The sequence below is a fragment of the Moschus berezovskii genome, chromosome 15 (assembly GCF_049115385.1).
Source record: "Moschus berezovskii isolate FMDL1 chromosome 15, NW_MosBer_1.0, whole genome shotgun sequence".
Taxonomy (NCBI): Eukaryota; Metazoa; Chordata; class Mammalia; order Artiodactyla; family Moschidae; genus Moschus; species Moschus berezovskii.
This window is the reverse complement of record NC_142474.1, coordinates 9,713,085-9,735,490: the sequence shown is the minus strand read 5'-3', so window position 1 is coordinate 9,735,490 and position 22,406 is coordinate 9,713,085. Positions and strand designations below refer to the sequence as shown.

The window sequence follows — 22,406 nt, the reverse complement described above, 5'->3', positions numbered from 1 at the left end:
CTAAAGCCTGGGAACAACTTGGGAATCATGCTGAGCCTTCCTGTGTGTGCCCTGATGATTTACACATGGTTGGAACCCACGAATGTTTGTGAAATATAATCCCTAGAATCATTTATTTGCACACTCACACATATACACACATGCACGCATGCACATGGGCTTCCCAAGTGGCCCTAGTGGTGAAGAATCTGACTGCCAACGCAGAAGACACAGGCTTAATCTTTGGGTCAGGAAGATCTTCTGGAGTAGGAAATGGCACCCCACTCCAGTATTCTTGTCTGGAAAACTCTATGGGCAGAGGAGACCGGTGGGCCACAGTCCATGGGGCCGCAATCAATCAGACATAACTGAGCAACTGAATATATGTGCACGCGCGCGCACACACACACACACCCCTCCCCCCTGCCCCCCGGGCTAAGGGGCTTTAAGGTAATTGATGCATTTCAAGCAATAAGTCAAGTGAAATGTATTAGGCCTACTGTGTGCCAAGCACTGCCCTGGTGAAGGTAATACGGTCCCACCAAGGAACTGAATCTTGAAAAACAAGCTCAGGTAATTGGAAGATCTGGGGCCCCCCATCCTCCCAGGTAGTGGGAATGGGAGAAGCCACAGTGCAGAATTCTGGGCCTGTGCTCTCGTCCCCTCACAGCCTAGCACAGCACAGACATGAGCCATCAGCCCCAGTGTGCCAGCCCGGTGGGCCAACTCACATTGGTCATCCCACTGACAGAAGAGGTTATGATCCTCACGGTGTCCATGGTGACCTTGTGGACCATCTTCTCCTCTAGGTCCCTCTGATAAAAGTTGTCCCTGCGGTTGGTCTGGAAGACAGAACCAAGGAGTGCCTGCTTGTGAACCGGCAGGGGCTTGCCATGGACTCAGCTGTGGTTTCATCTCCCGCAAGAGGCTTGACATCCAGATACTGAGTCTCCCATATGCCCAGAGCTGTGCACACATTTTACTATTTTCTAGACCCCTGGCAGCTTACTGTGTGTGTCTCTGTGCTTGTACACGCGTGCAGGCTCATCGAGCAGTGCTCTTTCCTCAATGCGGTGGAAACCATTTCCAAAGCCCAGCTGCTCCACCATCACTCACCAGTTTGTAGGTGGACAAGGTCAGCTGCACAGACACGTACTTCAGGCCCCAACCTTTGATCCTGTCCTGGAAGCCGGACAGGGCCAGCTGCCCAATGATGCGGAGGATGGCCATCCTCACCTGAGAAGACAAAGCACAGACATGCTAGGCGCTAGAGGTTCCGCCTCCTGCACCCAATCCCACGACGCAAGACAGCTGGGATTTGAGGCTGCTGTGGTCTGGAGGGGTCTCTGGGGTTACCTGCCCACTCTGTCCACCACCACCTGCCTCACCCAGTGGACCCCGCTCAGCAGCAGGTCTACCCAGGAGCCTCATGTAAGCCCTTCAGAGACATGAGCACACTGCTCTCTCAGTAGGGTTGCTCCATCCTCAGGAAGCCCTGGTGAGAAGCACCTGACTCTTCTCCCAGGTGCCCCAGGGCTCATACGTGGGGACAACATAGAACAAGCCTATTCCCTCTACCCCTGACATCCTCCAGGTATTGAACACAGCTCTACCTGAGGCTCATGACCGAGTGCCCCGTTCCCTCCCTGGTTTGTGCAGACCCTCACCGTCCTGAACTGCACCCCCAGGACATGAGGGGTCAGCTGCAGGGGCCGTGTCCAGAAGCCAAGCTATTCTCCAGGGGGCCGAGGCTGCAGTGGCCAAGATGGTGGGTTTTAACCTTTATTTGCAGAGTTGCTTTTCTGAAATGTGGTAATGACCTTACAAAGCACCTAGCTAGCCAAGCAGGTGGGGCTGATGCTGGGTGTGTTTGGCCTCTCCTCTGTCCAGGGTGGTGTCAGAGCCCCTTTACAGGAAAAGTCCAAGTTCTTGGTGACAGGGAGGGTCTTGGTAGAAGGGCCACAGCTTTGAGGAGCCTTATTCTTCTCCAGCCCCACTCAGGACTGGCTGGAAAGGTAGGTTTTCCATCAAAGGGCCTTCCTTGAGAAGGCAGCCCATCTCCACGCACAGAGCTGGAGGGGATGGGTGGGCAAGCAGGCTGCAGCTGATGGAAGAAGGCGCCCTGACTTCCCTCCACTCGCCCCGCAGAGACCCAGCACACAGCCTCTTTCTGGGTCTCCCCACCCTGTTACCTTGGACCGGGTGTCGGAGAGTGTGTTCTTGACCACCCGGATGGCCAGATAGATGGTCCTCATGTTCATTTTGGGTTCTGAAAGAGGAAAACCCGCCTGGAGGTCCACTGGCCTCAGGGCTGGGCTTTGAGGAGATGCCTAGAAGCGGTGAGGCTTCACCTGCCACCTTCCATGGGAGACAGGGTTTGGGGGCTCATCCATGCCATGCCTCCTGAGAACCTCTGACTGACCCCACAAGCTCAGGGCCACTGCCCTCAGAAGTCCCCTGGTGCTCAGTGCCCATCCCCCCCAGCCCAGGGGCTGGTCTCTATGCCTCGCTCCCTTGGCCTCTGCCTCGCGTGGACTCTCCTTGAGGGCAGGGTCTCCCCCTGAGAGCTCGGTGGTTCCCTCAGCGGGACACACAGGGCCAGATACAGAGTGGACACGCAGAGACCACAGCGCCCGGTGGCAGCGGGCGGGGCTCTGGGGCCAGGCTGCTGTGCTCAGGCTCTGGCGCCACGGCGGCCCAGCTGTGTGACCTCGGGGGGCTTACTCAGCCCCTCTGAGCCTCAGCTTCCTCCCCTGTAAGCGGCGGACACCGAGAGCGCGTCCCTCATCAAGCCTCTGTGAGCAGCGACACGAGCTGACACACACGGGGCCCGGTGTGCAAGAGTGCTGTGTGTGTGCGGGACGGGGGGCTGATGGTGAAGCTTAGGGAGGTGAGAAAGGGCCTGGAGCAGGCTCTCAAGAGGTTGGCGTGGACAGAACCACAGTCAGGCACTCAGGGTGTTGCTACACGCAAGTCTAGCTGTCACTAGATGTCACTGCAGGAAGAGTAATGGGAGGAAATGAGGTGGGGGGGGGAAGACGGTGGGAATTCAGGCACCAAGGGACGATGTCACACTGAAGAGCTTTTCATCCCTAAAATGGAAAACTTGCTTTCTGATTATAAAAATAGTCTGTGTTCACTGAGAAGTTAAAAGACAACCAGTCCTCACAGTTTAGGTGTATCCTTCTAAACTCATTTATGCATAAATGAGAACCTAGATTTCTTTCACATAACTGAGGTCGTGGAGGTGGAGGTGATGCAATTCCAGTTGAGCTATTTCAAATCCGGAAAGATGATGCTGTAAAAGTGCTGCACTCAATATGTCAGCAAATTTGGAAAACTCAGCAGCGGCCATAGGACTGGAAAAGGTCAGTTTTCATTCCAATCCCAAAGAAAGGCAATGCCAAAGAATGCTCAAAATACTGTACAATTGCACTCATCTCACACGCTAGTAAAGTCATGCTCAAAATTCTCCAAGTCAGGCATCAGCAATACGTGAACCGTGAACTTCCAGATGTTCAAGCTGGTTTTAGAAAAGGCAGAGGAACCAGAGATCAAATTGCCAACATCCGCAGGATCATGGAAAAAGCAAGAGACTTTCAGAAAAACATCTATTTCTGCTTTATTGTCCATGCCAAAGCCTTTGACTGCATCACAATAAATTGTGGAAAATTCTGAAAGAGATGGGAATACCAGACCACCTGACCTGCCTCTTGAGAAACCTGTATGCAGGTCAGGAAGCAACAGTTATAATTTGACATGGAACAACAGACTGGTTCCAAACAGGAAAAGGAGTACATTAATGCTATATGTTGTCACCCTGCTTATTTAACTTATATGCAAAGTACATCATAAGGAACACTGGGCTGGAAGAAGCACAAGCTGGAATGAAGATTGCCGGGAGAAATATCAATAACCTGATATGCAGATGACACCACCTTTATGGCAGAAAGTGAAGAACTACAGAGCCTCTTGATGAAAGTGAAAAAGGACAGTGAAAAAGTTGGCTTAAAGCTCTACATTCAGAAAACTAAGATCATGGCATCCGGTCCCAACACTTCATGGCAAATAGATGGGGAAACAGTGGTTGACTTTTTTGGGGGGGGCTCCAAAATCACTGCAGATGAAATTAAAAGATGCTTACTCCTTGGAAGGGAAGTTATTACCAACCTAGACAGCATATTAAAAAGCAGAGACATTACTTTATGAACAAAGTTCCGTCTAGCGAAGGCTATGGTTTTTCCAGTAGTCATGTATGGATATGAGAGTTGGACTATAAAGAAAGCTGAGCGCTGAAGAACTGATGCTTTTGATGCTTCTCCAACTGTGATGTTGGAGAAGACTCTTGAGAGCCCCTTGGACTGCAAGGAGATCCAACCAGTCCATCCTAAAGGAGATCAGTCCTGGGTGTTCATTGGAAGGACTGATGTTGAAGCTGAAATTCCAATACTTTGCCCACCTGATTCAAAGAGCTGACTCATTTGAAAAGACCCTGATGCTGGGAAAGATTGAGGGCAGGAGGAGAAGGGGATGACAGAGGATGAGATGGTTGGATGGCATCACCGACTCAACGGACATGAGTTTGAGTAAACTCCGGGAGTTGGTAATGGACAGGGAGGCCTGGCGAGCTGCAGTTCATGGGGTCGCAAAGAGTTGGACATGACTGAGCGACTGAACGGAACTGAACTGAACCGAGGTCATGCTATATATAACTGTCTCACGCTGTGCTTCTATACTTAATATACAAAGAGCGGCTTTTCCATGAAAAAGATGGTATAATACTCCCTATGTGGCTATGCGTGCCTATATGTGAAGTTGCGTCAGTCATTTCCAACTCTCTGTAACCCAATGGACTGCAGCCCTCCAGGCTTATCTGTCCATGGGGATTCTCCAGGCAAGAATAGTGGAGTGGGTTGCCATGCCCTCCTTCAGGGAACCTTACCAACCCAGGGACTGAATTTGCGTCTCTTATGTCTCCTGCATTAGCAGGTGGGTTCTTTACCACTAGTGCCACCTAAGAAGCCCATATAAGGCTATAGTATCATTAATTCCACAAATTTCTTGTAGAAAACCATGTAGATTGTTTTTAATGTTTTGCTTCTATGCACAGTGTTATAATGAACATCTTTATCCAACTGCCTTTGGGCAATTAATTCCTTCAGACAGCTGATAAAATGTTAGATTTTGGGCCCTATCCAAGTGAGCATCCAGAATGGTTTATCAGTTTACACCCCAGACAAGGAAGTATCAGCAGCTTGTTTCTTGTATTCTAGACCAGGGACTAGCAAAGTCTAGGCCTAAGTCTAATTCCAGCCCAAAGTCTGTGTTTGTAGATACAGCTTTCTTGGAACACAGCCACGCTCTGAAGTTATAACTGCTTCTGCTCTACAATGGCAAATTTGCATAATTGTCAGAGACTGTGTGGTCTGCAAAGCTGAAAACATTTTCGCTATCTGCCCTTCCGCAGAAAAATGGGGAGACCAACTCTAGTCATTCTCATTTCTGCCCATCAGATAGGTAAAAAGGGGTCTCACTGTGGCACTCCAGTATTTGGGCCTGGAGAATTCCATGGACTGTATCATTCGTGGGGTCACAAAGAGTCAGACACGACTGAGAAACTTTCACTTTCACTGTTGCTTAAATTTGCATTTCTGTAAGAGACGGGTTTACTGTCAGGAGGTCTTTCACATACAGTTGCTCAGTTTGTGTACTGTACAAAGATATGCAGCTGAAGGGCTGAACTGAAGCCGACCATGCACTTCTCAGGGCTTCCCAGGTGGCGTTAGTGGAAAAGAACTTGCCTGACAATGCAGGAGACATAAGAGATGTGGATTTGATCCCTGGGTCAGGAAGATCCCCTGGAGGAGGAAATGGCAACCCACTCCAGTATTCTTGCCTGGAGAATCCCATGGACAGACGAGCCTGGCGGGCTACAGTCCATGGGCTGGCAAACAATGGGACATGACTGAAGCAACTGAGCACAGCACGTGTGCTTCTCAAATCACGCAAAACCAAATGCTGCCAGTAGAGGGCACCTTGTTCTAATTCAAGCGGATGCGCTGAGCTGGTGCTCTTGGGAACAGTGATTCCCTGTGGATAGCAAGGCCAGGTTTAGGGTTTGGGCTTAGGGATTTGGAAGCAGGGTTTCAGTCTAAGCTTTGGCACTGGGTCAATGGGGCTTTAGGGCTACATCTATACTGTGTATCTAGGCTTTATTTTCGGCCTTTCGTTTAGCTTTGGGAGTTATACTAGGATTTGGGCAAATGGTTTGAAATTCAGGTTCAGGTAGAAGCTGGGATTCAGGATTGAAGGAGAGGGTGTGGAGGGTGGGACATAAGGCCAGTTTAGGTTCAAGAATAGGAAACATGAAGCTACAGAGATCCCTGACTCCGTGGCCCATTCAGCAGGGTCTATAAGAGAGGAAATAGTCCAGGGACTTCCCTGAAAGTCCAGTGCTTAAGAGTTCGTGCTTCCAACGCAGGGGGCAAGGGTTCGATCCCTGGTCAAGGTACTAGGATCCCACACGCCGCTGCAGGGTGCGGCCAAAAATTTAAGAAAAAAAAAAGGCCAGATATGGGTGACACCTGCCACCCTAGCTCCCGCCCAGTCTTCCTGTGGGGTGAATGCTCACCATCTGCGCTCACCACTGCCCTGATCAGGGCCAGGGTCCCCACGCGGACGGCCTCCTTGCTCATCTCCATCTGGCTGAGGAAGAACTTCATCAGCTCCTTGGGGTAGGAGCGGGCTGCAGGGGGTTGGGGGGGGGGAAGGACGGCTTTAGTCAAGAGCAGCAGCGGGACAAGGCAGCCCCGGGGCCCTGCACTCATAGGGGGCCGGCACTCCCAAGGGCTCCCGGGGGCGCCTCACCAAGGGCTATGAAGCAGTGCACGATCTCCGTCAGGTTCTGGCTGCTGTACTGCTGCTGGGCGGGGGCCTTGGAGCACACCTGGGGCGGGGCGGGCAGGGGGTGGAGAGGTCAGCCCCACAGGGGGGCACGCGAGCAGGGGCCCCACCTGTGCCTCGTCCCCGGCAGGAGGCAGGAGGCCTGTGGCATCGGGACAGGGGCCCCACCGCCACCCTGCCACCCGGAGCCCTGGTCGGCACACCACCCGCCCCCAGCGTGCCTCCCCCGCCCGGACCCCAGAGAAGGCCCCGCCCCGCGCAGCCCTGGGGCTCACCTGGACGTGCAGCTCCGTGAAGATGGTGTGCAGCTGCATCTGTGGGACGGGGCTGTTGGTGATGACGGACATCTCCAGGATCTGTCTCAAGACCTGCCGCGGGCAGGAAACGGTGGCAGGTGACCTTTGACCGACTCAGGTCACACGCCAGACCTTTGCTCCCTGACGTTCTCCCTCCTCTGGAGGTATCAGTATCCCCTGGGAGTGGGGCAAAGAGGCCACCTCTCAAGCTCCGCCCAGACCTCTGAGTCCCACTGTTTCCAGCCGCCTCTGAGGATTGCGGTGGACACTGCAGCTCGGCAGGGCTGCACCAGGGCCACCGAGCGTGGCGTTCGAGGCCTTCTTCCCCGCTCTCTCTCATCACTGGGACGTGCAGTCCACCTTTCAGACAGAAGATCTGCACGTGGCTCCCCAAATCCGGCACGTTCATTTCTGTTCCCAGCTCTCACCAGGCAAAGGGGCTCGCCATGTCTGTAAATGAGTGACCCTCTTCACAATACACACCAGCCCAGGTCACAGCTCGGCTCAGAATCTTGCAAAGACTCCATCTCACACACGTTCAAGGCTGGTAAGAGGTTGCATGGTGTTCCCCCCCAGAATTCATGTCCACCCAGAACCTCAGAATGCGAGCTCACTTGGAAATGGGGTCTTTGCAGACATAATTAGCTACGGCTCTCGAGATGAGATCACCCTGACGATACCTTAGATCCAAGCACCGCTGTCCTTACGAGAGGAGAAGACACAGAGAGACAGAGAGAGACCGAGACAGCCGTGTGACCACACAGGGGGACACTGCAGCGACGCAGTGCCTGGGCCACCAGAAGCTGGAAGGGCAAGATTCTCCCCTAGAGCCTGCAGGAGCACAGCCTGCCAACACCTTGATTTCAGTGTGCCGGCCTCCAGGACCATGACAGAACACATTTCTGTTGTTTTAAGCCACCTGCCTCCTGGTTCTTCGTTACAACAGCTTTAGGAAACCGATATGAAAGTTGTGACCTCACTGTGGGCCCCAGAACCCTTTGAGGTATCATTCTTTCTGCCTGGCTTCCCTGGTGGCTCAGACAGTAAAGAATCTGCCTGCAACATGGGAGACCTGGCTTTGATTTCTGGGACGGGAAGATCCCCTTGAGAAGGAACAGGCAACCCACTCCGGTATTCTTGCCTGGGAAATCCCATGGACAGAGAATCCTGGTAGGATACAGTCCATGGGGTTGCAAAGAGTCAGACATGGCTGAGTGACTAACATAAGTGGAACAGCAGCATCTATTTCTCGGAAATCGGAGAAGTGCCAGGTCCCGTGGCTCCATCTCCCACCCTGACGACACCCCACAGGACACTCAGGAGCCCTAAATGCCCTGAGCCCCCAGCCCAGGCCCCTCACCTGCGTGATGAAGAGCGCCTCCAGGCTGCCCTGGTACTCCGCCAGCAACAGGGGGATGTAGTCGTACACCTGCTCCCGCAGGTCATCATTGGGCAGGAGGAGGTTCAGCATGGGCTTCAGGGACTTGATGACCCCCAGCTTCACCTAACGCAGGAGCCGGGTCTCTAGACCCTGCAGCCAGGACCCCCGTGACATTGGCCCCACACTCGGAATCAAGGACAGGTAACAGAGGGGACCTTGGAGTAGGGTCCAGGCCTCCCCCGGGCCCCCCCAGGTGCGAAGCCTGTCCCCCAAGTCCTGGCTCTGTCACTCAGGTGACCTTGGACAGGTACTCAACCTCTGTCTCCATTCCCTCATTTGTAAAACAGTCCTATGGTCCAGAGTTGGTGTGGAAGTGGCTCCCACAAGTGAACCGCTGGGAGAGCGCCCAGCACACGTGTAACAGGGACCCTGGTCCAGAAACTCCAGGGGCCTTTATCAAGGCCGCTCCAGGGACCCCATGGCTCTGCCATTGATCAGGTCTCCACCTCCTTGGACCCCATGGTGTCTCAGCTCCGCCAGCTGCACAGGCTGGAGAGCGATGACCCGAGCGCCACGGGCTCCCAGCCCCACCCAGCAGGGCCTGTCTCACCTCTGGGTCGCTGCTCCGCAGCCACACCGTCACGAAGTAGCGATACATGGGGAAGAGCCTCACTGCAAACTGGTCCTCGGTCATCACGGGGTACACGCTGTCCTCCAGATGCCTCAGGTAAAACTGCACCGTCTCGCAGAAGGTCTCCATGGCTGCCACCGGGGGGACGTGCAGTGAGCCCCGCGGGGCAGGACGCAGAATAAAGCCTTCCAGGGCTGCCTCCTCAGGAGAAGCCCTCACACTTCCATAACCAGCAGGTTACTGAGACGGCCAAAGATGCTGCTAGAAAAATCTGCGTCTCTGTCTGCCTTTCCAAAGTCCCTCCCACCTAAGTTTTGTCCTGCACGAAGCCCCTCCCTGTCTGAGGGTGAAAGACTCCCCCAAGGGGTGGAGCACACAGGTGTGACTGGGCCCCAGCCTTGAGGTTCATGTGGCAAGGTCAAGGGTGAGACCTGGAAGAAGACTTTTTCACTCAGATCCTGGGGACTCCAAAGCAAAGAGGGGCAAACACGTTTCGTCCTACTTTTCTCAGGTACTGGGGATTTGGGCTCACAAAAACATGACATAATGAAAACCTGGGGCAAGGTGATCAGATATAAATGATCCAAGTCAAGCCCAAGCTGGGACCATTTCCCTGGTCTCCCTCTCCTGCGATTCCCACTGCCCTTTCGTCTCTACCTGTCTACCCACCTCCTCCCTTTGGCACCCTGATCGGGCCAGACGTGCAGGCCCAGGTGGGACACTTACCACCACAGATCACCTGGCGCATCTTGGCTTCATTGGCAAGCCTCAGCATGGTGAACATGGTGGCCAGGGTGATGCCCATGTATGGCATGAATTCAAACACTGCGAGGTGTGGGCAGAGGTCTCAGGGAGTCGGAGGAGGAGGGTCAGTGGAGAGGACACCACCACTGCCCACACCTCCAGTGCCCAGAACAAGGCCAGGGAACGAACCCCTTTGCATGGGTTGGGCCACAGGAGAGGGGAGGAGGCAGGGAAAGTAAGAAGTGTGAGCTGGGGGAAGCGGGAGTGGGGAAGAAGGGGGGAGGCTGGATGGGGAGACGGAGACTGAGGAGGGGAGATGAGGGGCGAGGGGGGAGGGGAGGGGCGGAGGAAAAGAAGGAGGAGCCCTGCTCTTCCTGGAGCCGCAGGAACAGAGAGGAGGCAGGCGGTGGGCCTCCCAAGCCGCCACTCCTTTGTTGTCTCCTAAACATTCTAGAATGACGACCCAGAGACTGAGTGAGACGGCGGTTACGAGGACAGCCGCGTGCCCGCTCGCATTGTGACCCTCCGTTTTCTCGTGTCCTGGTTTCCAGTGCCCACTGCCCACCGCAAGGCCTGCTTGGAGCAGACGCTCAGCGGGGTTCGCGGACTGAGTAGGGGCAGAGGGAGGGAGCAAGGGAGAGAGCTGGGCCAGAGAGGGGGCGGGGCCAGAGGGGCGTGGCAGAGAGTGGGCGGTGCCAGAGGGGCGGTGCCAGAGGGGCGGTGCCAGAGAGGGGGCGGGGCAGAGGCGCGGGCCATAGAGGGGCGGGCCATAGAGGGGGCGGGGGCAGAGAGGGGCGGGGCCAGAGGGCGGGGCCATAGGGGGAGGGGCAGGGGAGGGGCAGAACGGGGGGGCATAGGGGGCGGTGCCAGAGGGGGCGGGCCAGAGGGGCGGGGCCAGAGAGTGGGCGGTGCCGGAGGGGCGGGCCAGACGGGCGGGCCAGAGAGGGACAGGGGCAGAGGGGCGGGGCCAGAGCGGGGGCGGGGCCAGAGCGGGGGCGGGGCCAGAGCGGGGCCAGGGGCAGAGGGGCGGGGCCAGAGAGGGGTGGGGCCAGAGAGGGGCGGGCCAGAGAGGGGCGGGATCAGGGCGGGGTCAGAGAGGGGGTGCGAGGGCAGGGCCGGCAGGAGAAAAGACACAGGGTGGGAGGTGCAGGGAGGGGAGCTCAGCAGCTGAGAGGGACAGAGAGTGAAACGGAGGAACGCCGGAGGACCGCCAGAAGAGGGAGAAGTGGGAGGCGGTGGGGCAGGGACCAGGGCAGAGGCACAGGGGTGGCCCGACGGGCAGACGCTGGCGCCCAGTCCCCACGAGCCCTACCATTGCCGTTGGCCAGCTTGGCCAGGGTGACGATGACAAATTCTTCCGTGAGGTTGAGGGGTTTGAGATGGTGCTGCAGCTCGTACATGACCAAGCTGAAGTGGTTTCGGGACAGGGCCACCAGGGTGTCGCTGGCCACCTCTGCCCTCACGTAGCCCTCCATCTGCAGGGCACGGGAGGACACGTGGCCTCGCCAGCAGTTCCTGCCCCTCACCTGCTCCAGCCCCGCTGGGCTCCCTGGGTCCCTCGGGCCCCCTCAGCCTACTGTGGTCCTCCTGAGATAACTGGACAAGGGCCTCGGGCCTCCCACGCCTCGCCCACCAGAGCCCCCTGGGGCGGCGGCCAGGCGGGCGGGGGCAGGACATCCACTACCTCCAGCATGTCCCTCATCTCCTTGGAGGCGATGGCCACCAGCCTCTGGACGCAGCGCTCCTCCAGCTCTCCCTCCTGCTGGATAATCTCCTGCAGGATGTTGTAGATGTTGATTTTGCGCTGAGTGGAAATCTGGGGAACAAGTGTGGCGGGTGGGGAGGTCTGAGAGCAGGCAGTGGAGCCTGGAAGCCCGCAGATCCACCGTGGTCTCCCTCCTGCTGGCCCTCCCCTTAATACCTAGGAGATTGTGATTTATAATAAGATGCGTGTTTGGTCTTCACCCAAGCACAGAAGCCTGAAATCCTTGGAATTTCCTAAGTAATGAGAGTGACAAAGATATCTTTTTTATCTATTAAAAAAGCCATACAAAATTTTATGTATCTGATGTATTAATGAGATGATTTTTGGTCCACACCTAAGGATGGGGAGGGCTTCCCTGTGGCTCAACTGGTAAAGAATCCCCCTGCCATGTGGGAGACCTGGGCTGGGAGGATCCCCTGGAGAAGTGAATGGCTACCCACTCTGGTATTCTGGCCTGGAGAATTCCGTGGACTGTAGTCCATGGGGTTACAAAGAGGCAGACAAGACTGAGCGACTTTCCCTTTCACTTGAAGGATGGGGAATGGTTGGCAGGAGAATCCACCATCTGATTAGAGGACTGGCAATTTCAGTCCCAGCAACTTGGACCCCCAAGGAGGAGAGTGGGGCTGGAGGTTGAATCTATCACCAATGGCTAGTGATTTAATCAAACATGGGTTCAGAGAGCTTTTTCATTAAACTTGAGGAGGGGTCATGGGAACCTCCGGTCTATAGCCAATTGGCCAAACTTAGCACTGGCGTCTGAAGCACGAGCCAGGCTGGGGTCGTCTAATGGGTGCCCGTGTGCGTGCTGAGTCACTTCAGTCGTGTCCGACTTCTTGTTACCCTATGGACTATATAGCCCACCAGGCTCCTCTGTCCATGGGATTCTCCAGGCAAGAATACTGGAGTGGGTTGCCATGCCCTCCTCCAGGGGATCTTCTCAACCCAGGGATTGAACCCATGTCTCTTATGTCTCCTGCATTGGCAGGCAGGTTCTTTACCACTCAGTTCAGTTCAGTTCAGTTGAGTCGCTCAGTCGTGTCCAACTCTGCGACCCCATGAATCACAGCACGCCAGGCCTCCCTGTCCATCACCAACTCCCCGAGTTCACTCAAACACATGTCCATCGAGTCGGTGATGCCATTCAACCATCTCATTCTCTGTCGTCCCCTTCACCTCCTGCACCCAATCCCTCCCAGCATCAGAGTCTTTTCCAGTGAGTCAACTCTTCGCATGAGGTGGCCAAAGTACTGGAGCTTCAGTTTTAGCATCAGTCCTTCCAATGAACACCCAGGACTGATCTCCTTCAGAATGGACTGCTTGGATCTCCCTGCAGTCCAAGGGACTCTCAAGAGTCTTCTCCAACACCACAGTGCCAACTTAATGGGACTGAGCCCTTAACCCATGGAATCTGACACTATCTCCAGGTAGACAGTGTCAGAATTGAGTTAAATTGTAGGACTCCCCCCACCCCCAGCTGGTGTCAGCAGATTGGCTTGAGGGGGGTAATCCATACATTGGACTTGGATGCCGTATGGTTAACACTCCAGCTGATCGATGACCCCACGATCCTCAAACCGCCCCAGCTCTGCCCCCAACTCCAGCCTGTCTCACCCCCCCTCCCCTCCCCCATCAGACTCATCCAACCGGCCCTGCCCCCGTGGCCTGCATCTGTGCTCGCTACTCAGCAAGATGGGGATCAAACGGTCAGCATACAGGGTCCTCCACAGACTTGGCACTGACCCTCTTGCAAAGCTCAAGACAACATGCTCTATTCTGCTTCCTACATAGCTCTGGTCACCACTTTAAGGGACCCGAATGAGGATGGGATTGGACAAATAGGTTTTGCAACCTGACCACTCCTGGAGAGTCAGATTTGACAATGACTCTCATTCAACCAGGGCTGGTACACCACCAAGAAAGAAAGAAGGTGGACTCCTCTCTCCATGGAGCCTCATCTGCAAAACTTCTAAGAAGATGTCCTTCTCTCTCTGCTTGCAAAGAGGTCACTTCTCAACAGTCAGGACCGTAGCAAATTTGGGGACCTCATGAGGAGAAGTCACCGAAATGTACATGTCTATCCAGTATAGAGTCTTGGTATAGAGAGTAATGCTGTTTTTCAGTTGCTCAGTCATGTCTGCTTCTTTTGTGAACCCATGGACTTCAGCTTGCCAGGATCCTCCGTCCAGGGAATTTCACAGGCAAGAACACTGGAGTGGGTTGCTATATCTTTCTCCAGGGGATTGTCTCGACACAGTGTCCAAACCTGGGTCTCTTGCACTGCAGGCAGAGTCTTTACAGTTTGAGCCACCAGGGAAGCCTCAGTTTAATTCAGCTCAGTCGTGTCCGACTCTTTGCGACACCATGAACTGCAGCGTGCCAGGCCTCCCTATCCATCACCAACTCCCGGAGTTCACTCAAACTCATGTCCATCGAGTTAGTGATGCCATCCAGCCATCTCATCCAGTGTCGTCCCCTTCTCCTCCTGCCCCCAATCCCTCCCAGTATCAGAGTCTTTTCCAATGAGTCAACTCTTCGCATGAGGTGGCCAAAGTATTGGAGTTTCAGCTTTAGCATCAGTCCTTCCAATGAACACCCAGGACTGATCTCCTTTAGAATGGGCTGGTTGGATCTCCTTGCAGTCCAAGGGACTCTCAAAAGTCTTTTCCAACACCACAGTTCAAAAGCATCAATTCTTCAGCAATCAGCTTTCTTCACAGTCCAACTCTCACATCCATACATGACCACGGGAAAAACCATAGCCTTGACTAGACAGACCTTGGTTGGCAAAGTAAAGTCTCTGCTTTTTAATAAGCTATCTAGGTTGGTCATAACTTTACTTCCAAGGAGTAAGCGTCTTTTAATTTCATGGCTGCAATCAGCATCTGCAGTGATTTTGGAGCCCCCCAAAATACAGTCTGACACTGTTTCCACTCTTTCCCCATCTATTTCCCATGAAGTGATGGGACCAGATGCCATGATCCTAGTTTTCTGAATGTTGAGCTTTAAGCCAACTTTTTCACCCTCCTCTTTCACTTTCATCACGAGGCTTTTTAGTTCCTCTTTGCTTTTTGCCATAAGGGTGGTGTCGTCTGCATATCTGAGGTTATTGATATTTCTCCCGGCAATCTTGATTCCAGCTTGTGCTTCTTCCAGCCCAGCGTTTCTCATGATGTACTCTGCATAGTTAAATAAGCAGGGTGACAATATACAGCCTTGACGTACTCCTTTTCCTGTTTGGAACCAGTCTGTTGTTCCATGTCCAGTTCTAACTGTTGCTTCCTGACCTGCATATAGCTTTCTCAAGAGGCAGATCAGGTGGTCTGGTATTCCCATCTCTTTCAGAATTTTCCACAGTTTATTGTGATCCACACAATCAAAGGCTTTGGCATAGTCAATAAAGCAGAAATAGATGTTTTTCTGGAACTCTCTTGCGTTTTCCATGATCCAGCAGATGTTGGCAATTTGATCTTTGGTTCCTCTGCCTTTTCTAAAACCAGCTTGAACATCTGGAAGTTCACGGTTCACATATTGCTGAAGCCTGACTTGGGGAATTTTGAGTTTTACTTTACTAGTGTGTGAGATGAATGCAATTGTGTGGTAGTTTGAGCATCCTTTGGCATTGCCTTTCTTTGAGATGGCAATGAAAACTGACCTTTTCCAGTCTTGTGGCCACTGCTGAGTTTTCCAAATTTGCTGGCATATTGAGTGCAACACTTTCACAGCATCATCTTTCCGGATTTGAAATAGCTCAACTGGAATTCCATCACCTCCACTAGCTTTGTTCGTAGTGATGCTTTCTAAGGTCCACTTGACTTCACATTACAGGATGTCTAGTCTAGGTGAATGATCACACCATCGTAATTATCTGGGTCGTGAAGATCTTTTTTGTACAGTTCTTCTGGGTATTCTTGCCACCTCTTCTTAATATCTTATGCTTCTGTTAGGTCCATACCATTTCTGTCCTTTATCGAGCCTATCTTTGCGTGAAATGTTCCCTTGGTATCTCTGATTTTCTTGAAGAGATCTCTAGTCTTTCCTGTTCTGTTGTTTTCCTCTATTTCTTTGCATTGATCGCTGAGGAAGGCTTTCTTATCTCTCCTTGCTATTCGTTGGAACTCTGCATTCAGATGCTTATATCTTTCCTTTTCTCCTTCGCTTTTTGCTTCTCTTCTTTTTACAGCTATTTGTAAGGCCTCCCCAGACAGCCATTTTGCTTTTTTGCATTTCTTTTCCATGGGGGTGGTCTTGATCCCTGTCTCCTGTACAATGTCACGAACCTCCGTCCAGAGTTCATCAGGCACTCTATCTATCAGATCTAGTCCCTGAAATCTATTTCTCACTTCCACTGTATAATCATAAGGGATTTGATTTAGGTCATATCTGAATGGTCTAGTGGTTTTCCCTACTTTCTTCAGTTTAAGTCTGAATTTGGCAATGAGGAGTTCATGATCTGAGCCACAGTCAGCTCCTGGTCTTATTTTTGCAGACTGTATAGCGCTTCTCCATCTTTGGCTGCAAAGAATATAATCAATCTGATTTTGCTGTTGACCATCTGGTGATGTCCATGCGTAGAGTTCTCTCTTGTGTTGTTGGAAGAGGGTGTTTGCTATGACCAGTGCATTCTCTCGGCAAAACTCTGTTAGCCTTTGCCTTGCTTCATTCCGTATTCCAAGGCCAAATTTGCCTGTTACACCAGGAGTTTCTTGACTTCCTACTTTTGCATTCCAGTCTCCTATAATGAAAAGGACATCTTTTTGGATGTTAGCTCTAAAAGGTCTTGTAGGTCTTCATAGAACCATTCAACTTCAGCTTCTTCAGCGTTACTGGTTGAGGCATAGGCTTGGATTACTGTGATATTGAGTGGTTTGCCTTGGAAACAAACAGAGATCATTCTGTCATTTTTGAGATTGCATCCAGGTACTGCGTTTTGGACTCTTTTGTTGACCATAATGGGTACTCCATTTCTTCTAAGGGATTCCTGCCCACAGTAGTAGATATAATGGTCATCTGAGTTAAATTCACCCATTCCAGTCCATTTTAGTTCACTGATTCCTAGAATGTCGACGCTCACTCTTCCCAAAGCCTCGAATACAGGAACTAATAGAAGCTTATAGCTCAGCTGATAAAGAATCCACCTTCAATGTTGGTAGACCCCAGTTCAATTCCTGGGTGGGGAAGATCCCCTGGAGACGGGAGCAGTTGCCCATTCCAGTATTCTGGCCTGGAGAATCCCATGGACAGAGGAGCCTCGCAGGCTACAGTCCATGGTGTCCCAAGGAGTTGGATGTGACTGAGCAACTTTCACTTTCACTTCCCAGAGGCTTAAAAACTCCGGTGAGAGACTTCATGAGAACTCCTGGACAGAAGAGAACTGTGTGGCCTTTGCTGTGCAGTATTGATGGTCCTAGTTTTCTCAACCTCTTTTTTTTTTTTTTATTGTCCCCTAAGGAACAGGGGACAATAGAGGAGGAGATGACTGGATGACATCACCGACTCGATGCATATGAGTTTGGGTGAACTCTGGGAGTTGTGCTGCGATTTGTGGGGTCACAAAGAGTCAGACACGACTGAGCAACTGAACTGAACCGAAGGAACCTCCTTAAGCATTTTTTTTCCTAATCACTCTCCACCATGACAATGTATTATATATCCACAAAGGTATTATATGTTTGATTATCCATATCTGTACTTTGTACATCAAAACTAAAATTTCCTTCCCACACACACTTCCCCACCCCACTGTGCAAGAACCAACTCTACCTGTGGTGGAGCAGTCTCACCCTGTTGAAAATTCATGCTCTTGGTTTTCCAAGCAAACTCAAGGAAGCCTCGATGCGCAGCTATCACTACGGCTGCAGATACATCAGCAGCCAGGCAAAGTATGAGCCCAGTCTCATCTGTGAGCAAAATTAATCTTGGAGAATATTTACGGTCGCAAGAGAAAAATTGCCCAAGACTTTGAAAGTGTCATAAAACAGGCACTGAGTGGCCTCCCAGAGGCAGGCTTAGGGATGTCCAACCGCCTCTGAAGGATGATCCGGACCATGTGAGTGTGTCTTTGATCGACTCTGATGGTCTAGGCTATGTCTCCATGGGATAGAAGCTTAGTTTTAGGAAACTGATCATGAAAATGATTCCTGTCTGTGACAAGGCAAAGGAATTTTGACTGGTAAAGAATATAGATCTCTAGAAGTAAAATTCTCATTTTAACAGATTTTAACATCTGCTTTTGAACTGTGGTGTTGGAGAAGACTCTTGAGAGTCCCTTGGACTGCAAGGAGATCCAACCAGTCCATTCTAAAGGAGATCAATCCTAGGTGTTCATTGGAAGGACTGATGCTAAAGCTGAAACTGCAATACTTTGGCCACCTCATGCGACGAGTTGACTCACTGGAAAAGACTCTGATGCTGGGAAAGGTTGGTGGTGGGAGGAGAAGGGGACGACAGAGAATGAGATGGCTGGATGGCATTACCGACTCTGTGGACATGAGTTTGAGTGAACTCCGGGAGTTGGTGATGGACAGGGAGGCCTGGCGTGCTGTGATTCATGGGGTCGCAGAGAGTCGGACACGACTGAGCGACTGAACTGAACTGAACCGAACATCTTATTAGCTTCCCAGGTGGCGCTAGTGGTAAAGAATCCACCTGCCAATCAGGAGACATAGGAGACACAGGAGACGCGAGTTCAATCCCTGGGTCAGGAAGATCCCCTGAAAGAGGACATGGCAACCCACTCTGGTGTTCTTGCCTGGAGAATCCCATGGACAGAGGAGCCTGGTGGGCTACAGTCCGTGGGGTCACAAAGAGCCAGACACGACTGAAGCAAAGGAGCACACATGCAACATCTTACTGGTTCCTTCACTAATGAATAAAGAATAACTGAAAAATTTGACTCAGATTAAGTTTTACAATGTGCCTACTTGTTTATCACTTCTTTATGGCCACTGATCATTTATCAGGCCTGGGTATTAATCACGGTTTTTGTAATTTTCTAAATTTCCCCATGCTTTGAGTTCTTGGGGTCTCGTGGACCCGAAAGACTGCCTGGGGTTAGTCAGTTCCTGGAGACAACAAACAGCTCCACCACCAGCAAGCTTGTTAAACCAGTCCAGAGCCCACGCCCAAGCACCTCCTCCATCAGCCTCTCGTGCTCTGGGCCACTATGCTGCTGCTGCTCTTTAGTCGTGCAGTCGTGTATGGCTCTTTGCAATCCCATGGACTGTAGTCTACCAGGCTCCTCTGCCCATGGGATTCTCCAGGCAAAAATACTGGAGCTGGTGGCCCTTTCCTCCTCCAGGGGATCTTCTCCACGCAGGGACTGAAACCGTGTCTCCTGCACTGGCAGGCGTATTCTTGACTGCTGAGCCACCTGGGAAGCCCTGGACCACTATACACCTGCTCTAATCACCCTGGGGCCAGGGACCAGACCACTCAGGGAGTCCCAACACCCCGGAGCTGACTAGCTAATCTAGGGCTTCTCCCCTAGAGAAGCCACACTCCTGCACACATTTCCCCCTTGCTCCCTCTGCCTCCTGCCCAACCTGGTGCTTTCCTGTGGGACTGCATGGCATGGCACGCCCCTGTCTCTGGGAATCTGTGAGTAACAGACTAGTTTTTCAAGGCGATCCTCTCCTGAGCTGTTGGGCTTGCTATGAAAGTGAAAGTTGAAGTTGCTCAGTCCTGTCTGACTCTTTGTGACCCTGTGGACTCTAGCCTGACAGCCTCCTCTGTCCATGGAATTCTCCAGGCCAGAATACTGCAGTGGGTAGTCATTCCCTTCTCCAAGGGGATCTTCCTGATCCAGGAATTGAACCGGGGTCTCCTATGCCTGAGTAATAATGAAACCTACATTTTAAAATCTGTTTTGCAAACCTCTTTCCTATGCTCCTGAACCCTGACACGCCTTCCTCACAGCTGCCACGTGTCTTTCTGTAAAATAAAGCTCGCTACTGAGAACTCCTAGGGACTTCCCTGGCTGTCCAGTGATTAAGACTCCGAGCTTCTAGTGGAAGGATCCAGGTTCAATCCCTGGCTGGGGAACTAAGCTCCTACATGCTGCTCAGAGTGGACAAAAAAAAAACGAGGAGGAGGAAAGAACTCCTAAAAGGAGTTCCCTGGTGGCCTAGTGGTTAGGATTTAGCACTTTCACTGCAGAGGCCCAGGTTCAGCCCCTGGTCAGGGAACCTTCCTGCATGAGAGTGACATGACGGGGCTGAAACACACACACACACACACACACAAGAACTCCTTTGCTACCCATCCTCAAAATCTCAAGGACAGTCTAAAATCCAGCAACTCTCTAAGTGTGCTCTGCAGACCAGTAGACACATCACTTGGGAACTTGCTAAAAATCCTGAGTCTTGGGTTGCACACTATACATCCAGTGAATCAGAAGCTCTCACGTTGAGCCCCAGAAATCTGAGTTGTACCAAGCACTCAGAGAATGCTGATGCTCTGGTTCTCTTGTCCAAGGCCCAGCGTGATCTTGGCCACATTCTCCATTACTCCTATCAACACCCTCTGCCCCACAAAACAACCTCCCCACTGGCAAGCACCCCTGCGCCCTGCGTCTGCGTGTCTCTGCTCCACCTTCCTGCTTCACTGCTACTCCGTATCTCTGTCACTTGGCTCACCTGCTCTAAGACAATGACTCCCAAACCGGCCGAATCAGAATGCAGAGGCGCTTTGAAAAATTGTCAGCACCCCAGGGTCCAGTTGGTCCTCAGGGGCCCCAGCACCCAGCCCTGCCCTGACAACAGTCAGTAAATGTCTGCTGAGCAGCGGATGGATGTGCAAGCAGGTGGCCAAGCTCAGAGAAGCGCCTAGGGGGAGGAGGCCCTACCTCCGGCACCTGCAGGCAGTGGATAAGAGTGTTCATCACCACGGAAGGCTCAGTGGTGGCCTTCTCCGTGATGATCACCGAGGCCAGCCTCTTCCTCATGTCAAAACCTGTCCCTGCAGCATCCGTTTTGGTTGACTCGCTCTCCATGATGTTGAGGAGGTTTGTGACTTGCTGGAAGGTAACTGAGACAAAGGTGGTGGACGTGACGGCAAGATGACTGTGACAGGGGGTGCCCCTGGTGCCCCAGTCTCCCTGACACCAGCCCAGCCCTAGCTCCACCTGGGGCATGTGCCCACTGTACAGATGGGAAAACTGAGACCTTGGTTGGGGCTTCCCCTCAAGGAGTTAGTAGCAAAAATGAGGCAGGCGTGCAGGGCGGGGGTTGGTTTTCTTACCACTGTCATCTGCTTCCAGAGGTCCCAGGTCCTCTGTTTCCTCTGACGGGTCCTCATGTGACTCTATTGCTGCTTCTACCATCTCGTCTTCAAGCTCTTTGGAGGTAAGATTGATAAAATACGTGGCATGTCACCCATTCTAGGACGATCCCCAGTGAGTTCCATCCTGCATAACCCCCTTCCCTAGAGTGTGGGAAGAACCTGTAACTTGGTTAGACCGATATTCTAGTGATGGCTCAGTGGGTAAAGAATCTGCCAGCAGGGCAAGAGATGCAGGAGACTCGCGTTCGATCCCTGGTTCAGGAAGATCCCCTGGAGGAGGATGTGGCAACCCACTCCAGTGTTCTTGCCTGAAAAATCCTATGGACAAGGGAGACTAGCAGGCTACAGATGAAAGGTTTGCAAAGAGTCAGACATGATTGAACATATATGTGTAGACACACACACACACACACACACACACACAGTAGCCAGTAGTATATGGCAAAGTTGAGGGGAACCTCCCGTGATGGTCTCACTCCCATGATTACATTATGTCTCACACAACTCCATCTTAGCCACAACTCCATCTTAGCAAACTGGAAATTCTCATGCTGTCTTTGAAAAGTAAACAGCAGCGATGCAAACTGCCTGCGTCACAAGGAACCGAAGTCCTCAGTCCTACAACCTAAAGGAACCGGATTCTGCCAACAACCACATGAGCTTGGAAGAGTACTGGGCTTCAGAAAGGTTGCAGCCCAGGTGACATCTTGAGTGCAGCCTGTGAGACCCCAAGAAAATGACCCCACTGAGCCATGGACTCCTGACTACAGAAACTGTGAGATAATAAATGGGTAATATTTTAAGCCAGTACATTTAGGTAATTTGTCACCCACTGATAGATCACCACCCCTGCTTAGGAAGGGCCTTTTCTCCCTCTTTTCTGGACACAGAAAACTAATGATTAGTGAGGAATCCCCCTGAGCTGCCCTCATTGCTCCTCTCGAGGGGCTCCCTCCACACCAGCAGCTTCTGAATTGCTGACCAACACCAACACAGATGTCAACACGGAGGATTAAGACCTCCCCGATCCTTTTTCCTCCCGTCCCAAGTTTCTCAGACTCCATCCCAGGGCCTTTCACTAACCTGTGCTCCCTTCCTCTTGGGAGTCCTTTAAGGAGTAAGCCTGGGACCTATATACTGACCTTTTCTCCGAGTTCTCTCCTGGACAGAACAAAAATACACCACAAGGAAAAGCTCCGTTCTCTGCCCGATAGACATCAACGGTGGTGTGGACAACGGCAGGATGGGTTGACAAAGGAGGAGCCCTTCGGGGTCCTCAGTCGTGACTCAGTGGGGAGCAGGTGCCCTGGCAGGGTGGGGGTGGGTTTCACTGGAATCATCACCGTTGGGCCCCAGACCCTTGGAACTCTCGGATCCAACTGCCTCCCTGAGCTCTGTGAAGCCGCTCTTGGAGGAGCGCATAGG

General features: G+C 52.4%; 1 protein-coding gene across 3 annotated transcripts in view; it reads right to left on the bottom strand.

Moving 5' to 3' along the window:
- LOC129554953 (maestro heat-like repeat-containing protein family member 2A) overlaps nt 1–22,199 on the bottom strand; it is a 58,171-nt gene extending 35,972 nt beyond the window's left edge. For 2 of the 3 annotated variants that reach the window (XM_088844346.1, XM_088844347.1), the window contains exons 1-14: nt 22,124–22,199; nt 20,940–21,035; nt 20,545–20,726; nt 11,619–11,750; nt 11,247–11,409; nt 9,917–10,015; nt 9,170–9,321; nt 8,539–8,682; nt 7,158–7,250; nt 6,847–6,925; nt 6,611–6,724; nt 2,172–2,248; nt 1,096–1,215; nt 711–821 (exon numbers count right to left, since the gene is read on the bottom strand). In XM_088844346.1, coding sequence (XP_088700472.1) covers nt 711–821; nt 1,096–1,215; nt 2,172–2,248; nt 6,611–6,724; nt 6,847–6,925; nt 7,158–7,250; nt 8,539–8,682; nt 9,170–9,321; nt 9,917–10,015; nt 11,247–11,409; nt 11,619–11,750; nt 20,545–20,726; nt 20,940–21,035; nt 22,124–22,199 — 1,638 coding nt within the window. Of the gene's footprint in view, nt 1–710; nt 822–1,095; nt 1,216–2,171; nt 2,249–6,610; nt 6,725–6,846; nt 6,926–7,157; nt 7,251–8,538; nt 8,683–9,169; nt 9,322–9,916; nt 10,016–11,246; nt 11,410–11,618; nt 11,751–20,544; nt 20,727–20,939; nt 21,036–22,123 lie in introns of those variants that run through there. The other variant, XM_088844348.1, reaches the window with a different exon arrangement.
- Between the last annotated feature and the right edge of the window lie 207 nt (nt 22,200–22,406).